General features: G+C 45.3%; 1 protein-coding gene across 1 annotated transcript in view; it reads right to left on the minus strand.

Annotated features, from left to right (window-relative positions):
- Positions 1-2,151: 2,151 nt before the first annotated feature.
- Positions 2,152-20,412, minus strand: part of BRWD3 (bromodomain and WD repeat domain containing 3) — a 118,000-nt gene continuing 99,739 nt past the window's right edge. The window contains exons 26-37 of the mRNA XM_015418847.1: positions 20,044-20,105; positions 19,767-19,922; positions 18,652-18,772; positions 17,071-17,196; positions 16,294-16,375; positions 11,866-11,922; positions 10,440-10,580; positions 9,071-9,223; positions 6,867-7,036; positions 5,761-5,858; positions 4,522-4,680; positions 2,152-3,490 (exon numbers count right to left, since the gene is read on the minus strand). Coding sequence (XP_015274333.1) covers positions 2,727-3,490; positions 4,522-4,680; positions 5,761-5,858; positions 6,867-7,036; positions 9,071-9,223; positions 10,440-10,580; positions 11,866-11,922; positions 16,294-16,375; positions 17,071-17,196; positions 18,652-18,772; positions 19,767-19,922; positions 20,044-20,105 — 2,089 coding nt within the window. The 3' untranslated portion in view covers positions 2,152-2,726. The remainder of the gene's footprint in view (positions 3,491-4,521; positions 4,681-5,760; positions 5,859-6,866; positions 7,037-9,070; positions 9,224-10,439; positions 10,581-11,865; positions 11,923-16,293; positions 16,376-17,070; positions 17,197-18,651; positions 18,773-19,766; positions 19,923-20,043; positions 20,106-20,412) is intronic.

A 20,412-nucleotide genomic window follows, 5' to 3' on the forward strand; every position in this document is an offset into this window, starting at 1 on the left:
AGCGCGTCGAAACCGGTAGCACAACTCCGTATCACTGGAACCGTGAATATTAATTCAGCTAATCTTCATGGTTCCAGTGACATGGAGCTGCGCTACTGATGTTGACACACTCTGAAGAAGGCAGTCCGCAGAGAGAAAGAAACCGAGGAATCTCGTCAGTGGCACATTATTAATATACGAGTGAAGATCAGCTATTCTGTGATTGTGGCGGAATGAAATTTGGGGGCAAGGACAGCGTTGGTCCTGGACACTTGATTAACTTTGTTTGTATGCAGCAACACTGCTAAACAGTGGAAGCATCATTCAATGCTGAGCATTTCGCTTTGCTGCTTGTGAATTTATGGAATATATGTATCAAATTTGGAAGTTGTTGCAAGACTGTGATGTCATAATGAGAAATACAATGATACAATTGTAATGGAAAAATTGAACGTCAGTGTATATTAATTGAGGTGAATAACTTATACACAGTATTCGTGGGCTTGGCGTATGGTTGAATGTCAACGCTGAAAAATAATTTGGTGCACTAGTTACAATAGTGATTAACAGTCCATTCATGTACAGGATGCTAAGAGGAAAGTCCGGGGTCAGAGGACCATTCTTTTCTTGATCACCCTAATTAATTGAAACATAGGTCACCTTTTGAGATCAAATCTAACTGCATTTTCCTGATTTTGTAATTCAGAATATCATAAATTCCACAGGAGCCCTGGGAAAGACGGGAGAAGAGACAGCGAGGGAAAAAATAACGGATAAAGTTCACACAGATTTCTGCATAAACCTTCCAGCAGGTATAATTGGTTAGTGACTTTGACACACCTCCTCCGAAAGACAGTTGCATTGCATGTAACGTCTCACACACACAGAAAGAAGGAAATGCTTCTGATTTCCCATAACATTTAACGCCAGAAATCAGGAAAAAATGGAAAGTACTTTGCCAATTTGCTGTGTTTTGTTAGAACAAATCAACCGTTGCATTATATACAGGTCTTCGTTTTGTGGTTTCGACTTTCTATACCATGCCCCTTCATTTTTATTGAACCATACGCCAGCATCCCCATCCAGAAATCCATTGAACCCCTCATGTTTATGGGCTTCCTTCTTCGCTGCAGTGGCAGTGTCCAACTGGCACTGGGAAGGGGGAAAAAGGAATGGTCACAGCCTGAATGGGCTCCCCTTCATTGATGTAAATGGGGAAGACCTTAAAGACAGGGAACTGTGTGCGCATGTGCACTGGAGCTCTCCTACCAATCCTCAGTCTCTGGGTGCCTGAACACCTGATCTGAAAGTCTGGGAGGCTGTTGTGGCTTAAAACATGCAGTGTGAGACCGTGTCCATGTCAAGTGGCTTAGCAAAGTTATGAAGAGGTTAAACGCTATAGTGAGACCGATTTCACACAAAAGCTGTGCCGCGGTCGTGCCTCCCTTTGCCCCGCTTCTATTGGTCAATTTCCCACTTGAAGCCATGCGGCCACATGATTTTCCCCACGGGTCAAAACGTGGCCGCGCAGCTTCAAGGGGGAAATTGACCAAAAGAAGCGGGGCAAAGGGAGGCGCGACCGCGGCGCAGCTCTTGTATGTTGTAAGGATAAGGTTATAAGACAGAATTACAGGGCAAGTAGGTGGGGAGTTGCAAAGCTCAACTGACTGTGTGAACCCAGTGTGCTGTGAGAAGTGCCTTGACTATGAATGCTTGACCTACACAGCGCGCACGCACGCACACACACCTCTCACCGATTAGTTGTTTTGTAGTGTCGGGAGCAGCTCTGCTCCTGCCCAAAAAAACCTCACTGCTTTTCCTCCAATAATGTGACTGCAAAAATGTAAATCAGGAAATTTCCTAAGGGAGAAAAGATGACCGTGAAGAGAAGACATGGCAATAGGGAAGCTAACATCTTACTGGCAATCTCTATTAATGCTATAAAAATATCCAGGCAGTGGAAAGAAAATAGACATAAAGAACTTCTGCATTTGGCACCTTTGCATCTAGATAGTCATCATTCTCAAGTATTCCTTTTAAAAATAATAATAATAATGTTAATGCACGTGTTTGACAACTCACATCAAAGGTCTGCTACATATTTACAAGGCACCAACCCTTTTTCTCTCTTGTTTTCTTTTAGAATGTGAAACTAAGAACCAGTGGGGGGAAAGCCTATCAAGACACCCATGTTTGAATGTATTTCAGTTCTGCGCCGATCCGCGGGAATTTGGCCTGGGTAAGATTGAAAAGAATCCAGATCCTTCGCACAATAGAGAAACTGTAAACATTTTATAGCTGCCTTTAGAATCGGCGTATTGTGCAAAAGTTATTATGTTGTAGAAGGAATTCATAATGGCAGACAATGTTTTAAAAAACTCTGTTAAGAAGGTGCTGTTTGTATAATGCGCACACACACACACAAAAAGATCCTCCAAAACCAAATGAAAAAGCAACGGGGAGACTTCATAATTGTGATTCAATGGGATGGTCCTGTGACAGAATGGACATATGGGGAGGAAGTTATGGATAAGGCTTCTTTTGGCCAAGGAGATGTGGCAACCAGAAGTCTTCAAACACACACACAAAACCATATGAGCAAAATGGAGAAGCACCACAGAAAAAATGTGAGCGGAGTCCCCCCCCCCACAATTTGCTTAATAGATTTTTGTTTCTGGCAAAATCCCTGCAGTAGAAGGCCATTGAAGTCCTCACACCGTTGTTCACTTCCATGGTTTCCCTGCTGATCAATAGTTCCATCCCATGAGATGGCTGACCCTGGCCTTTTCTGTCATTTTCCGTACCCTGCCTGACCTGGAGGTACCAAGGTTCAGGGGATCCTCGGTGTGCACAAAAGTGTCGTTGTCTGAATCGTCGTTATATAAAACAGTCCGCCTGCCTTCATTCCTGGTCTTGATTCGAGGAGGCCGGCCAAAGCGCCCGCCAAGCGTGCTCTCCCCAAAGCGTCCGCCAAAAAGGTTCTCAAACTCGTCGTCGGCAAGACGTGGCCTCTTGGCTCTGGAGGCTCCTCGGGAGGCTCCTCTCCCTCGCCCCCTTCTCCCTCCCCGCCCACCACGCCTTCCTCGGCTACAGCCCCGCCCTCCCCTGCTGCCTCGCCTCCCTCTGCCCCACCGACCCCACCGGCCCCATCGCCCTCTCCTCCCCGTCCCTCTGCCTTGCCAATTCCTTTGCCCGCTGGAGATGCTCCGCCGAAGTTTCCTCCTCGGCTTCACTTGTACGGAGGATTTGCTGTAGTCATGGTCTCCGTCTATGTAGTCCTGATCTGTCCTACAGCTTGATTCAGAGTCTGAGTCGGAGCCGCTTTCGGAACTCGAGCTGGATCCTGAATCCCCACTTTCCGAGGAGGATAAACCTGGCTTCTCCTTTTGCTCTCTCTTGTCCTCCTTCCCGGTGGGCTCATCCTCTTCGGAGGCACTTGAGAGCTTCCTCTTGACGGCTGCCCGTGGTTCCTTCCCATCACCATTTGTGAGGGGCTTATCAGGAGGCTGATCTATAGAGATTAAATACATACATACATATATATATATATATACACATTATACATATATATTGATTTTTCAGAAGCACCGCAGCATGGTTAAGCCTCAGCTTTCAGGGGAAAAGAAACGTTTCTTCCTACTTGGAAGAGACCTGTTATTAGTACTAATAAGTTTCTCACATGTGAGCGGCTGTTGCCAGGACATTCTCTAAGACGACCATTCACAAAACCTGAATGCAAGCAACTGGGAGCTCAGAGAATTAACAGCAACTGAGGAATAAAGATCTATGTGCTTTGCCGGCTTTCCATGCAGCACCACATTTTTGCATTTTGTTTAAAACATTTAAGCCTTCTCTTACAATAAAGCTAAACTTCCAAATAAGCAATTGAAAATAATAATTGCAATAATCAAGAGTAGCCAGCAACTAGACAAACCTTAGTAAAGTTACCAATGCATCCAGCTGCAGTAAAGAATTCAAAAGGAACAACTACGGTTGCCAGCTCTCCCCCCCCCCAACCTCCAACGGGGGATGGGGGGGTTTGCCGGATCCGGGCTGGGAAGCTCCTGGAGATTTGGGGGTGGAGCCTGGGCAGCACAGGGACCTCAGCGGGCTACAATGGCACAGAGTCCACCCTCCAAAGCACCCCTTCTCTCCAGGAGAACTGTTCTCTGTAGTCTGGAGATGAGCTGTAATCCCAGGGGATCCCCAGGTCCCACCTGGAGGCTGGCATCCCTAGATAACACCTAGCATAAAAACAATTGAAACCAATTGAGAAACAAAGCAAAACAAAACCCGGCACGTGCTACTGTGTAATTCAACTGAACCAAAGGCCCGGGGGGAAAGCATGCGCTCCTTCCTCCCCAATATGCAGAAATCCCAACCGCCATAAACAAACAAATAACCTATTTCCGCCTGGTGCTTAAAGTTTCACCGAGCCTGGTGCCAGGTGAATTTGGGGGGGGGGGGGGGATAATGTCTTAATATCCACGTCACAATAAAAGGAGAAAAGCAGGCATATTTTTTTTAAACCCAGCTTCCTACCTTGTTTGACTGGAGTGGATTTATTTCTGACTGGCCTGCTTTTCCCTGGCTCAGCGTTATTTCCACCACGACTCTGATGGTTTGAACCAGATGAGGACGGCTGGCTTTCTATCTCTTCGGCAGCGGCTGAACCTGGCAGTTCCTCAGTAGTATCTGAAACTTTGAACAAAAATAAAACTCGGTCGCGATGGACACTCGCACAAAAAGGAGCGGGCTGAGGAACAGGCTGGCAAACAGGACCAGGGCTATTTTGGGGCAGGAACGCACAGGAACGGAGTTCCGGCTGGCTTCAGAGTTGGCCACGCCCAGCAGGAACTCATTAGCATAATAGGCCACACCAAACAGCAGAAACTCATTAGGATTGGCTACATTGGGGGTGTGTGGCCTAACATGCAAAGGAGTTCCTGCTACAAAAAAAGCCCTGGGTCTTGACAACAAACAAGGTAAACAGAATAAGAATCAAAAGGTGGGTGTGGCTGGATGACCACACTTCTGGTGACATGGGGGTGTGGCCTCATATGCTAATGAGCTGTGCTGTCAGGGTGTGGCCCAATATGCTAATAGGTTTTGCTGTTGGGTGTGGCCTATTATGCAAAAAGAGCCCTGAACAGGACTGATCACGAGAATGCAGGACTCAATTCTCTGAGGGGAGAGGATGTTTCTAAGGAAGGAGGAAAAAACCCATCTGACTTTACTTGACACCCAAGCCTGAGCCTGGGTCCTTCTAGCCCAGTATTACCTACTCCGACTGGCAGGGGCTCTTCAGGATCTCAAGCAGAAGTCCCACTACCCAAGAACTTTTAGTTTTAAGTGACGCTTTTCTACTGATCGGTCCCAAGAATATAGTTAGGAAGATGTAGGAGGAACAGACCCCTCACCTCCCGTGCCTCAGATCGGGACCATGTGGCTCAAGCGGGCATAGGGTTTACCTGTATTGAAGGCAAGGAAGCAGGAGCGGTTACGCTACATCTAGGCCTAGGTCAGTGTCTGGGTAAGGATGAGCCATCGCTTGCGAGGCTGAACTGGCATGTGGGTAATGGTGGGCCCTAGTGGGTGGAGTGCATTAGATGGGGGCAGACCACAGGTTCGTGATGGTCAAAAGAAGAGAGCACACACAACTCCCGCTGGGACTCATGGGCCAGCTTTGGTCAACTGGTGATATCGACCGAATTTGGGCAGCTTGAACGAAAACCTTTGCTGTTGGCCGTGGAAAGCCACAGCGTTTAGGATTTTACTTACCGTGAGATGAAACTGAAGAATTTGTCCTAGTTAAAGGCAGTGAGGTATTCAGGTTGGCTTTAGGCTGCATCTTCAGTTGTTTTTGTTTTCTTTTGGGGCTAAAGGTATGGGAAAATGAATGGATCATTCCTCATGAAGAATTGTCTAATTTACCCAAATCATCCGCTTAATCTAAGGAGCTTAATTTCAAGGATCCAAATTAATAAATTAAAACATTACAGTACTGAAGAGCTAGGAACTAGTTCAGACAGTGGGTGCCCCTTCTCTTGCCTCTGTTACCTCTGAAGGGTATGTTTGTTTGGGCTGCTGTCAGTAAAGCAGACTGTTTCCCCTGTCCTCTTCTCTCCTTTCTTAAAGCCCATTTCCATTTTCACCAGAGTACATAAAGTGCCACGGGAAAAACAATTGGTGAGGTAGGTGGCTAGTGGCTAAACTCATTAATATGTAGGCTAGGGGGAACTTGCAGGAAAGGAGGACAATATTGACCCCGATACACCCCAAAATTTCCCCCTCCATAGTTTCTCAGAGGCAACAGCGGGCTGATTTCCTCTCCACACTTTAACTGACTCTCAACCACTCTCAATATGCCATGCCTCCCAGAGCATGCTCAGTCCTCTCCAGTCCTTGGGGGATTTTTTCCCTTTTAATTTACACAGTCACAGTTTACTGCATACTTGGGGACTTTTCTTAGGAGGCAGAAACCCCTGCCTTGTCTAGGGGTGGCCCTGCTGTTATTTATTTAGACACAACAATTTATTTAGGCACAGCAATTACATGTGGGGAATCTGCCAGAAATTCCATGGGAGGAAAATCCCATCCACTCCCAGCACCCTCTCTTGCCACCAGCTCACCACCATCATCACTGCCTCGTCCACCCAGCTTTCAAGCATCTGAATGGTAGCAAACTGCATCCTGTCATGCGTGCACAGATACTGGTATTAATCTGGGGGAGGGATGACCTCTCATTTCATTTTTAACTTGAGGCTTGTAAAATCCTGCATAATGTCTATGGGCGGTTCCATTATGCAGAGATGGCTACATGCACAGGGGCCAGGTCCTCCACTGTGACGTATGATGAAACTGGTAGCGAGTGCCGGTGTCTTTACCTGGGTGGCCGGCTGCTAGAAGAACAGCTGCTGCTGCTTCGGAGTCGTTTTCGGTACTGTAGCCGCGGCCTTCTCCTGTTCTGATTATGCACTGCCGACTTGTACTCGGAAATGATGTTTTTAATGTGATTTTCAAATAAGGCCGATAATCGAAGCGTCATGCTGTAAATCTGGGAGGGTGGGGTGAGAAGGAAAGGCTCCCGATCCAAACATTTCTCTACATCCCTAGCAATCCATTTAGCAAACTGAGATAAATTTAGTGAACGACTAGGGATAGGAAGGAGGAACACCCATTCAACATTGAATCTGAGATGAAGAAGAGGACGTGGGGGAGGGGAAGCCGTGTTTCCTCTAAGCTGAGTTAGCGTGAGCCGGCTCACGGGGTTTTTAGCCTCCGGCTCACACATTTTTGTCTTTGCTCAGGAAGGAGGGCTCCAGAGCAGACTAATTTATGCAGTAGCCAAATTGCTTGCTCACAACTTTAAGGCCAGTAGCTCACGGAGTAGAATTTTTGCTCACAAGACTCCACAGCTTAAGAAGAAGAAGAAGAGGAGGAGAGTGGATTTATACCCCGCCCTTCATTATCCAAAGGTGTCTCAGAGTGGCTTACAAACTCCGTACCCTTCCCCTCCCCACAACAGACACCCTGTGAGGTAGGTGGGGCCGAGAGAGCTCTGACAGAAACTGCTCTTTTTCAAGGACAGCTCTTGTCAGAACTACGGCTTGCCCAAGGTCATCCAGCCAGGTTCAAGTGGAGAAGTGGGGAATCAAACCCGGTTCTCCCAGATCAGAGTCTGCGCACTTAACCACTACTCCAAACTGGCTCTTAGAGGGAACACTGGCCAAGGCAGTGGCTCAGATGAGGAAGAGGACAGCCCCCCCTGTGCACCCAAACAGACACAGCTCTCGAGGAGTTTGGGGGGGATGGGGGGGGGAGAATCGTATTCTTGTTAAAAATCCCGAGGATGGATCTCCAAACTGGGAGGTGTAAAAGGTTATGAAACAATGGCATGTTGCTCCAATATGTTCAATAAAAATCTTCAAATAAAATGTTCAATAAAAAACAGTTGCTCCAATATGTTCAATAAAAATCTTAGATGTGTCAGATGTCTTATCTGCTAAATGTGGAAAACTTACTTCTTCCTCAATTAATGGCAGACATACCTAATGGCAACCGCATACTGGACAGGTATTATAAGACATATTGACACAAGTACAGAGTTAGGTTCTAATCAAGTAAACCTCTGATGTGTTAACAAAATTTAAAAAAACAGAAGAGAATTACAGCATACCTGGCTACCATGGGGGTAAAAAGGACTCTGTGCATAATACTGGCAAGTGCAAGTCATTTTCAGTACATTACTACATTAACATTTGGGGGGGAAATGTAACTTGCATATCATATACACAGATCACTACATGTTTTGTCATGTGACCCTGAATATATTCACCAGAGTTGGAATTTTACTGTTCCAACAGGATTTAAAGTAACTGGTAGGCAGTGAATGCTGAAATCCCTCTTCTTTTGTTGGTAGGTAACTGATGAATTTGATCCTCTTTGCCTTGCCTTGTATCCTACCACTCTACTCCACAAACTTGGAAACCTTCTGTCCAGCCTAAGCAGCAGACCTCCAACACGAGTGGCTCTTCAATTGGAGAAAGAGCCGCTACTGTTGAAGGAAGACTGCTTAGGCTATAGAAAGGCTTCAGACTTTGCTGAGTGGCAGTGGTAACAGATAAGCCAATGGCGTTATCAGGCAACTGGTTTTCCTATTCCCAATATTCAACAACAACAACAAAAAGAGATGAAGCATATGATTAATTCTCTGGCCAACACTGGTGACACATAAAAGGCTTAACGTTGGCTGGACCGTGCCAATAAATATGTCAAAGAGTGGGGACAGAAGTTGCTTGATAACATCATTAGGGCCGGAAATTCCGCCTCCAACAAATATGTTTCAAGTATCTGAGACAAAATGAGAGAAGGTAGCAGTAGTTTATGTTACATGTGTGAATACACAAATGTATTTTTTCAAGCTTTATTAGAATAAAGGAATTTACTGAGAAACAAAGGGGTTTTGTATGACTTAACTTTTACTGAAATTAAGGAAAATCTCATACTCTTTATCATATCTACACTTAATTTCTTTCTTTGCCCGTATCATCTTGGGGGCTTCCAGTCATTGCTACACATTGCATCTTACCCGTGACTTCTTATTTGGAGTGTATGCTTTGGAATTGCAGAATATCAAGCGAACGTCTTTGTAGAATTCAAGGGGGTTCCTGTAATTTCCCGCTTCCAAAGTTTCTTTCACAGTGCTGAAGTCCATTGGAGTATCTACAATATCACGGTAATCCTAAGAACATCAATGAATGCATGTTTATTATGTAATGCCACAAACAGCCGTGCATTGGTTATGCAAACACTGTGTGCACCCTAAGTGAAACGTTTTCCACGAGTCCATTGTTTACAAAACCCCATTACATTAACCGTGGATCAATGTAACAATCCACAAACATCCACAGAGAAGGCAAGCTAAAAGGTAGGCTGTGGAGAAGGTCCCAAGTCAAAATAAGCAGCATCAGATCATCTTTCTCTGCACGTTCACACGGTGCAAGAAATTACCTTTTGACTGTGTATGCTGACCTTATGTTTTGGTGTCTGTGGAAGCTACTGTAGCTAGAGTGTTGGAGTTAAGACCACTCTCCCAATGAAGCCCAATGGCTGACTTTGTGCTTGACAAAAACTCCCAGCCTTACAAGATTCATGGTGAAGACAGGAGCTTCTTGAAATAAGAGTGTAATAACATTTAAGAAAGATATATGTTGGGTGCACCAGCAGTACCCTGCATCAGGGTTGGAGGCTAGCACCAATCGTGGAAATCACCATGCATCTGTTTGGTTTTCTACAAAATTCTGTATGCAAGGACTGCATCATATGGAAAACAAGCCACTTTTTGATAGTGCAAAACGGCCATTACATTTAAGTATTTTGTGGAAGCTCACGTTTTGGAGGTCATTGATTCATAAGGTCGCCATAAGTCGGAAGCATATTGATGGCATAACACACACACATGTCCCCGTGCATGGTTTGGCCATGTCGAAACCTTTTTTTTTTTAAAGTTGACAAAGATGATTTTAGTGTTCAAGCTGGCAAGCCTGAGTTGGCAGACAAAACTTTCCAATCACATTTCAGATCAGGTATCGGGCAGAGCTGGTGTATTCTGCAACTGCTTTATACAGGCACAGAATCTGGAAATGGGGGCAGAATTCAGAATGTGAGAATCTCTTCTCAAGAGTCAGAAGCTTTTAGAATGCAAAGACAAGACTGGAAATAGGTGCACAGTTTGTGAGGATCAGACCCGGACAAGTTTGTGGGGATAGGTGGGATGGGTGAGTGGAGAGGGTGTAGTTTCAACATATCAATATCAAGTGCTTAGCAGACAGACAGTTCTATGCGGGCCGCACGCACGGCTGGCCACCCAGGCTCAGAGTCCCTCGTTTCAGTTTCCTATGCAGTTTTCTGCCTCTCCCTGTTGAATTGAACAATAATAATTTTTAACAATCCCTTACAGGATAGGAAAAGAGATCAACAGGCTGTCGAAATGGCTCAGAATCTTCGCGTTCATAGATCAGGCTTAACAACTGCTTGCAGTGTTCCTTCCAGGCATCAGCACACGTTTTGTTGGGCTGTCTTTTTATCTGCCGTCTTACCTGAAGGTTTGGAAAGGGAGAAACATCACCATTCTACAATTTTTTGTATAAAAATCTTCTTCCATATACAAGCTTATGTAGTGGTCACAATGACCGGGACTTAACCCTCTTAGAAGCCAAAAATTGCACCTATTCACCATCTTGGTTTCAACATAACACCCTGTACTAAACAAGCAGTTCTGTGAAGGACACATCTGTCCTAGGACACATCTGTCCTAGCCTTATGTGAGAAGGAAGAACAAATCATAAGGGCAACCTTCAAAATACTACCCAAAGTTATGGGGGGGGGAGTTGCACATCTGGCTGGTTCATTCTCCCATGTTGGCCTGAAGCAGCAGAACAAATTTAGAGTCCAGTGGCACCTTTAAGGCCAGCCAAGGTTTATTCAAGGTAGGAGCTTTCGTGTGCAAGGCCCACTTTATCAAATACATTAGAATGGCAGAGAAGGTTCAAACTTATAGCCAGAGAATGAACAGCGAACTGACATGCAACATGATGATTATCAAGATATGCAAAGTGACACTAAATAACAAGTTAAGGTTCTTCTGACAAGGGTGGGGGATATTCTGCAACCTCTGCCAGCTGCTTAAGATCTGGGCTGAGCTTCTGTTTCCCTTCCCATGGCAGGTATTAAAGCCCAGGGGTGGCCAGAAGTGTAAGCCTTTGGTGCAGGCTGAAGGACAAGAACCAAAGAGCTCTCTTGGCTCTCAGCCAGTGGCCTTCAGTGAGCCAATCCCAGTGGACTCAGGACCGGACCAGGATACAGTTTAGTGCATTAATTGGTCCTTTATCTGTTTATTGAAACTGTATTTGACAGAAGTTATTTAAACTGGCATTGCTGGAAGCTGCTTTGAGGTTCCCCAGGAAGAAAAGCCTAAATAAATTAATTAAAATTATAATAGAAAAGGAACAGCGAGAAAGTGCAATGTAGCCTGCCCATCTCTGCCCTGGTCTGTGCATGGTGCTGTAGCCCTATTGCCAGTCCCACCCCAAGCAGGTCCCCGGGATAGACTCTCAGCATTAGGGGGAAGGTAACTAGGTGCTACTTAATTTTGACATCAGATTAAATGACAAAAAACAAATAACAAATACCGCAAGTTAGTTTTGTCATAAATATAGCACAGGACATCAGTAACAATTACGCCACAATGAAAGCAACCCCACGGCTCCATAAATGGCCATATCAAACTCGGGGGCTTTCAGGACCAAAATAATGCAGTTTGCAGCTTGATCTCTTGACTCTTATCTAAGAAGATGACATAGGTGATGATGAAGAGCCACTCACAGTTCTTTTCCCAGAGGAGGTTCCTGGACCATCTGAGTCTGCGTATACTTCTGCCACCTGAAGGAAAGCTTAATTACTACATGCAAAAAGAAGGGCTAAATCATGCAAGATGTTAGGAACAGGAACATGATGGATAGCAAAAAGCAATTTCCCGCAACAACAGCAACTGGTGCAACTTTATCATCATCATTAGCTTACGATCATTATGTTTTACTGTAAATCCGGTTCTTTTCTTTGTGGTACAGACATGGCCCTACCAAATGTGGGGAAAGTCTACAAAGTTAAACAAACCGTTTCTGTTTTGTTCTTAACTATACAGTGGTCAAGACTGAATATGGTTAGCCAGATTAGTCACTGGAGTCAGGATAAGGCAGACTTGTAAGAATCAATCCAGATCACTGACAGCACGATCCTAAACAGCCTTTCTAGGCCACTGAGCTAAGAGAGGTGCAGCTTTGCTTCGGACTGCACTGCAAGAGACCTTACTGTAACAAGAGATTCCTGTAATAGCCATTATGCTATATGCCCAGAGCCCAGAAGACTGTAATGTCTGACTGAAAATGGTGTGGAATCCTGGCTGCATTTATACTTAATCAAACCAATGCACATTCTTTACACGAGCTTTGCTCCAAAGACTTTGCCCCCCATCCCCACCAATAATAGCTCTCCTCCCTCTTTATATAGTCCTGTTACCTAAGGTTTCCTGGTTCACAAGACACTATCATTTGTTGTGACATCCAAATCAAGCAACTGACAAGCCCTCTTGCCTACATATTAGCATCCCACATGAGGATTAAACCATAACTTTGAATCCTGAGCTAGAGAACAAACCAACATTTGTTGTGTCATCTAATTCTGGTGTCACAGATCATGTAATATGTTTGAACAGTGGGGGACCAACAAGGACTTACAGGCGGAATCTCATTTCCCTGTCTTCTACTTTCCACTTTCCCTTTCCTGAAAACCCCCATATGCATCTCCCTTTTTCCTGCTTCCTTCTCCCCATCCGCCAGCCAACCCATCTTTATCAGCCCGTGTCTTCAGCTTTCCCTTCTTCCTGCCCCCTGGCAGCCTCTATCAGGGAAGCCGATGGCCCACATGCACAGTGCCTGCCGCGGGGCCCAACTGCACAGTGGGGAACTCACGAGGACTTACAGAAAGCACCTCGTTTACCCATGTATCCACCTTCCCACACAATGCTATTTTCCCTCCTCCTGGCAACTCCCATACCCTCACCTTTCCCTGCTTCCCTCTCTCCTTCCCGCTAAACAATCATCCTACCCTTTTATCTGTCCCTCATCTTCAGCTATATTATTTATTTTGCTTATACCCTGCCTTTCTCGACCCAAATCAGCTTATATTGTTTGCCTGTTCTCCATTTTATCCTCACAACAACCCTGGGAGGAAGTTTAGGCAAACACTCTGTGACTGGCTCAAAGTCACTCGGTCAGCACCATGGCAGGATGGAGATTTGAACCCAGGGCTCCCAGTTCCCAGTCTGAAAATCTAACCACTACAGCACACTGGCTTTTGTGGGGTGGCTACTGTTGAAAAGTAGCAAGCAGCTGGGCACAGGTACAGCATGCAAGTCAGGTGGTAGCAACTCACCTGGCGGTTGCTGCCAAACTTGGTCCTTATGAACCCTCCCTCAAAAGCAAAAATCAGCCCTGGAAAAGGCCATGCCCCCTTCTCCCTGCCTTTTACTAACAGAAACGACAGAATAATACGTTTATTAAATGACACAAACCTGGATATTGCAGCTCTGGTTGCTAAACTCTTGGCTGAAGCAGTCAAAGATAGACACAACCTCTCTGTATGATTAGCCTTATTTCGTTGTCTATGTAATACCTTCTTGCTCATATTTTATCACGCTATGTATTTTATTATGCTATTAAAGGTATTTTGATTGATTACTAACAAACTAAAGTCTCAATTGGGAATACTGTTGTGGTTGCCTAGCAACAGCCACAGAAGGAATTTGATTCTTTAAACTACAGGTGCTGATTCTATTATTTGGAGGAGTGGGTTAACACCCCCCCCCCCATGAGTGTGTGTGTGTTAAGAATTGATTTCTCTGCAAACCTGAGGCATTTCTCAGATCGGTAGAAAGATCTGTCTTGTCTTTTCATGGACCCAAATCTCCGGATTTAAGTATCCACAGATTTGGTCATGTTGAGCAGATATATTGATACCACAGCACAGCGTATAACCATTTTCTAGAACTCCTCTTCAGTCTGGATGCTCGGTACAGAGAACAAAAGGGGGAGCAGCAGAAGAAAAATTAATTTGTTCCCAACACTGTGGCCAAGACCAAAGCCTATAGTTCTCACATTACAATGGAAAACTGGATGTGCTGCAGACAACATTGGATTATCTTAGAAGGTGCTGGGTGCAAAACAGGTTTTTAAGTTGCACCGGATTGCTGGGATGAAAAAAGAGGGGGGAAGCGGCTTTGAAAGCCCCCTCTTGTGGATACGAAAGACGGCGGCTAATCAAAGTTCAGGAACTCCAAACCTTCACTATCTGGATCTGGATGCAAGGGGAGGAAAGGAGGGAGGGAGGCATGAAGCAAAGGACTCGAGAGCCATGCTTTCTAGGGGAAGGGTAACCTCAGCTCTTCAGCAAGCGACCTCAAACCTTCCAGTATGCTTATTGAGAACTACAGCCCACCCTGAGCTGAGCAATAGAAGCACAAAAACAACAACGTTATTTCCTCTAATTCAACTGATAACATTGAAAGAGAGTTTCTTAATGTGAGTGCTTTCCGCCCCCTTAATAATGGGGGGGGGGGATGATTACAGTGCACACCATCAATAACCGAGGCAAACACCTCTTGGGGTGCCAGCATCAAAGGCAACCATTGCTCTCTTGCATTAACGCTGGCCTATTCCACTAAGCTCCGCATTATGCATGATGTGGAGCTGGCTGATGCATCCCAGCCACCCGGCAATCAGTTCATTCATCTGGCAATCAGCTTTCATTCAGGGAGGAGAAAAGAGAAGGGACTAGCTGGGAGACAGGCAGAAAGGTAAATGGATACAAAGAGCCGTAAAAAAACCGCAGCTTTCTCGAAAGGCTTGTGCCGGTATCACACCACAAAGGAAACGGAAGCGAGCTGGGACCCATTGACACACCTTAAAAACAGTGCGTCGCTTTCTGAGGTGCGCACTGATGCCCTTTGTGCATCACAGCCAGCAACGGTCTAACGCATTAAGGTTCTACGCATTTCTGTAGAGTGCCTTTTCATAAAGCAACACGTAGAGGAGGTTTTTAAACCCTTGACATTAAGGCAAGAGATACTTGGCTTTCGTCTGCTAAGACTCCGGCAATCGAGAGAGCGTGTCTAGATATTGGTTCTGAGCCTGGATGCCTACTCCACATGGAAGCTAGTGTAGTGCAGAGGGTATAGTGCTGGAATATGGTCTGGGAGACCCTGGTTCGAATCCCCACTCTGCCATGGGAGCTTGCCAGGTGTCCTCGGCCAGTCATCCACACTTGACCTAACCTACTTCACAAGGTTGTTGTGATGATACAGTGGGGAAGAGGAGAGTAATGGAAGCCACTCTGGATACCCAAGAAGAAGATAAGAAGAAGATAAGAGATTGGATTTATACCCCGCCCTTCACTACCCAAAGGTGTCTCAGAGCGGCTTACAAACTCCGTTCCCTTCCCCTCCCCACCCTGTGAAGTCGGTGGGGCTGAGAGAGCTCTGACAGAAACAGCTCTTTTTCAAGAACAGCTCTTATCAGAGCTACGGCTTGCCCAAGGTCACCCGGCCAGGTGCAAGTGGAGGAGTGAGGAATCAAACCCAGTTCTCCCAGATTACAGTCCGCGCACTTAACCACTACACCAAACTGGCTCTCCCCAACTGGGGAAAAAGGCACGCTATAAATGAAGTAAATAAATGCATACAATTTGTTTTTTCCTGCAGAGATTGTAACCACATGCAAGCTGGCCTAGGGTAAAAATGGCAGATGTATTTGAGATGTATGCGTTTAAGTAGCACTTGAGAACCACAACACCAAACTGGCTCTCCCCAACTGGGGAGAAAGGCACGGTATACATGAAGTAAATGAATGCATACAATTTGGTTTTTCCTGCAGAGATTGTAACCACATGCAAGCTGGCCTAGGGTAAAAATGGCAGATGTGTTTGAGACGTATGCCTTTAAGTAGCACTTGAGTGTTATTTGACCTTGAGCGATTTGTGCTCTCCACGGTGTATTTTGTTTTTGTTATTGTACTCAGCATCTCCGTGGTCCCGTTGGATTTAGTTTTGGAAGAGCAAGGTACTGGTCCTCACAGCTTCTCCTCCAAACTGTTGGAACTAAAGACGCAGCAACTCGATGGCATTCTGCCCACCAGTGTTCTGCATAACTGCCTGATTGTACCCAACAGTTCAGTTCCAGTTCACTCTCTGGACTCTCACCTCCTCTTCCTCCTCTGTGCTGCTCAGATCTTCTGCCTTTACTTTGTTGTAGATCTCCAGGATATCTGTACAACTCTGATCCCTGAAAAACAAACATTACGTCAAATATATTAAGATCTCCAGCGGGTATGGCCCAAGCTAGCCCGACTCCATGAGATCTTGGAAGCTAAATGGGATTGGCCCTAGTTCGTGTTCGAAAGAGACACGACCAAGGAATTCCAGGGTTCCTATGACGAGGAAGGCGATGGCAAACCACCTCTTCTAGTCTCTTGCCTTGAAAACCCTACTCAGTCACCATAAGTCAGGTTGCAAGTCGACAGCACTTTACGCAATGCGCGCACACACCCAAAAGTGCCAGCATTAGGGCCAACAGACAACAAAGTGCCACAGAGATCACAAAAGTGACACCATCCTGGCTTGGATGGCTTACAAACGAAGCATTCCTATCTCACTGGTGTGCCGTGGCCTCTGCAGTTTAGGAGCAGGGTACTAAACTCCTTAGCATTTGATCAAAAAGCCAAGCCAGACGGTTAGATTGATGAGAAGGTTCCCATGCCAGCACCCCAGTCCCTGGATGCACATGATAACGTTCCAAATGATCTATTCTTGGTCTACCGGACAGGAAAGAGGTGAAAGACGCAGTGGGAGATGAAAGCACCATACACACGCCTATAAATTCACACGCATGGTACAACTGAGCCACTTCAGGAAAAGTTTTTTCAGAAAATTATCCCAGAGCAGTGAAAACGTCAGCACGTAAAGAAACAGGCTACTCACCCAATGTAGCGAAGTAAGACATCTGTAACAATTTTGGCTGCTTTAACTATAGGACTCTCGGGCTCATTGAAAGTCCTAGCATTATGTTCAATGTATCGTACCTCCCACATTAACGCCGATATTCGCCTGAGGAGGGAAAAGAACATATTCAGAAGTAGGCGCTACACGTATTCAGCCCTTAACTGGAATCTATGCATAGAAAACCAAGAAGGGCTATGGTCAGGAAGGGTGTGTACCTGGTGAACAGAACGGTGACATTTTAAAGCCATAAGAAGCTTCCGTGAAATCAAGACTGAAGAAAAGAGAAGGGATTCCCGAACTTGTTCTAGCACTAAGAAGCTGGCAGTTGATGGGATTATCATAAGGGAAGTTTTCAACATACAGATCAGAATGCACTACTTTTGGAAAACAATAACCTGATCTATTGAATGTGGCAGTCACAACAGATTAAGTATTTTGTTTACTTAACTATATAAAGAATCCTAGTAAAACTGCAGCGTACAGTATGAAGTGTGCTTGCTGCTGTTAGGGTATTAGAAATACTAAAAGAGACCATTCAAAACAGAATGGCTATGAAAGCTATCTTCTAGCTCAACTGACATCTTAGTAAAAAAATCAGCATAAATTTGCTTGGCTAAATGAAACATGAAGTTGTAAAAATAACTATGAGCTCCTATGAGTGTATGAAGCAGACTCAGACCTTTGCTCTATTGAGTATTGGTTATAATGACTGGCTAAGGCAAGAATTGTCTTAGGCCAGTCATAATAACCAATACACAATTTTTAAACTGCTATTGCTAAGATATTACAATATAATATAAGACCTCCTTGGTTAATCAGATGTTTTAGCGCCCTGCTCTTAAAAACTTTTGTACATGCCTCTTTTCCCGGTTTTTTGCAGTCAAAAGGGGGGAGGGGGAAGGATCATTTGGATCTCTTTGGAAAGACTGAAAGCTTCAAATCCTGGCTTGTTTCATCAGTTTAATAGGAGAGATTCTCAGATGCAGCCACAAGACTGTAACGATGTTTATTACAGTTGAACTGAACAGGATCCTGTGAACTTAGGCAGATCATGAGAGGGAGGGCAGGAAGGGTTGCATCAGTGCTTAGTTCTTGTGGCCCTTTCTTACACACCCAGGAAAATGCTGATTGCCACTTGGGGGTCAGGAAGCAATTTTTCTCTAGGCCGGTTTGGCCAAGGATCCTGGAGGTTTTTTAGGTTATCTTCTGGGCATGGAACAGCGGTCACTGCGGGTGTCGAGGGGGAGGTATTTGTGAATTTCCTGCATTGTGCAGGGGGTCGGACTAGATGACCCTGGAGGTCCCTTCCAACTCAGTGATTCTATGATTCTAGGAAACGTTTGCTAATATTACAGCTAGAAGGGATTTGATTCAGCTAACATGGAAAAGTTTCTAAAAAGGTGAGCTGGAGGCATTAAACATACAGTGGACAGAAATCATCAAATCAGTACAATTTCATTGTTTATTGAATGTATTATGCTCTCCACTTATATTGTTTAATATCATGTAATCCTCCTTGAGCCTCAGCAAGAGAAGTATATAAATACATAAAAATCTGACCTGTAAAATCTGTTTTCAAGTCTTCTCCTGATCGTGGTGAGGTCAGTTGGGTAAGCAACTACAGTGCAATACAGAGGATAGGCACTAAGGTCCACCGGGACAGCAAAGGGATTAGAAATATCTAAAACAGAAGACAACCAAAGTCAATTAAACATCACAAGCTACTGCAGACATGAAACAGCAAAACTTGGAGGCTGGGTAGGAGTATTTATCCACTACTAATGCTAGTCCTGTCTATGTACACTTGGGGGGGGGGCCTCCTCTGAAAAGTAACGGTGTATTACCGGATAATTTTATTGCTGTAGCCATCAAATGGATTGTTAGGATGTCACAAAGTATTCATAAACTGAACTACCCAGGGGAAAACTGACAGCACCAGAATCCAGCCAAATGTGCAGGATCCGTAATACCCTGTTTCCCCGAAAATAAGACCTACCCAAAAAAAAAGCCCTAGCAGGATTTCTATGCATTTGTGGTATAAGCCCTAGTGTGTCTTCTTGAGAAAAAATAAATATAAGACAGGTCTACAAGTAGGAACGGTGTGTCAATGGGAAGCAGGTGGTAGAGAACAGAGAAATAACAACAACAGTTTTAAAACACCAGGGGAATCTGGATGGGATGGCAGAGGAAAGAGATGCCAGAAAAAGAGAAAAAAGGAAAGGAAGAGTCACAGAGTAAAAAAAAAAAAGAATGGATGAAGGAAAACACCACACAGAGCCTTAAAACAAGAGACTGGAGTCCGGCAGAAGGCAGTGATGCCAAAAACTGGGGCTAAGGAGAGAAGGGGCAGCATTGAGAACAAGTATGTACGTGGTGGTGGTGGGTGATTTTCAAATACTAGTTAGAACAACTCAGAACACTAATAAAGTTGCTTCTTTCAAAATTCTTTCTGGGTTTGTTTTTCTGATTACTTGGATCCATTGGTTTATCAGTCGCCAGCCAGAGGTCACTGACAGCAGACCCAGGAAGATTTCACCTTAGAATCAAGTGAAACTAGATGGGGTGGCTGCGCACTCAACTTTGGGCCTATTCGCACCTGTGGGACCAACTCTCTCTCCCAGAAGCAAGAGGAAAGATGCTGAACTCAGGAAAGTCTCTGTGTTTGGCAGCCATACCTAGGGACAACAGCTGATCGATGCCTCGAAGGACCCGCACGCATTCTTCGTCTCGAGAATGGGCCCCCCACTCGCCTTCCTGGGGCCTGTACAGCAGAGAGGCCAGCTCCTCCGTCGTCACGGGGACTCCGGCTCCGACCTCCTCTGGATAAGCGGCTGCAGACAAGGAGGGGGGAGGAGAGGGAGAAGAGCCCACATTTACAGCCAGGCCGCCACTGTTGAGCTGCAGTACAGATGACAGACACCCCAAAATGGGGAGGGGGGGAGGCATGCTTACTTCCTTCTGGAATCGGCTCCATATCCCAGGGGCTCATTTTTTCTCTTTCATTGTTGTCCCAGCTGTTAACACAAGAAGCATTTAAAAATGTAAACAGATCAGTGGCTAACAGACCGAGATATTAAACAGAAAGTCCTAGTTTCACCTCTAGCTACGGCCACCGCTAGAGATTTGGAGGGCAGTGCCTGGGAAGGGCAGGCCATGAGGCAGGCAAGGCCAGAGATTCTGCCTTCTGAAGCTACTACTGCCTCCAGAGGAACTTTTTGTTTTTTCAGTGTGGACGTCGGAATTAATTTCAGGAGATAACCTTAAGGCAACATCTGGAGGTTGGTATCCCTACCTCTGCCGTGAACTCATGAGAAGACCTTA

This window comes from Gekko japonicus, unplaced genomic scaffold (genome assembly GCF_001447785.1).
Source record: "Gekko japonicus isolate JY-2015 unplaced genomic scaffold, Gekko_japonicus_V1.1 scaffold1606, whole genome shotgun sequence".
Taxonomy (NCBI): Eukaryota; Metazoa; Chordata; class Lepidosauria; order Squamata; family Gekkonidae; genus Gekko; species Gekko japonicus.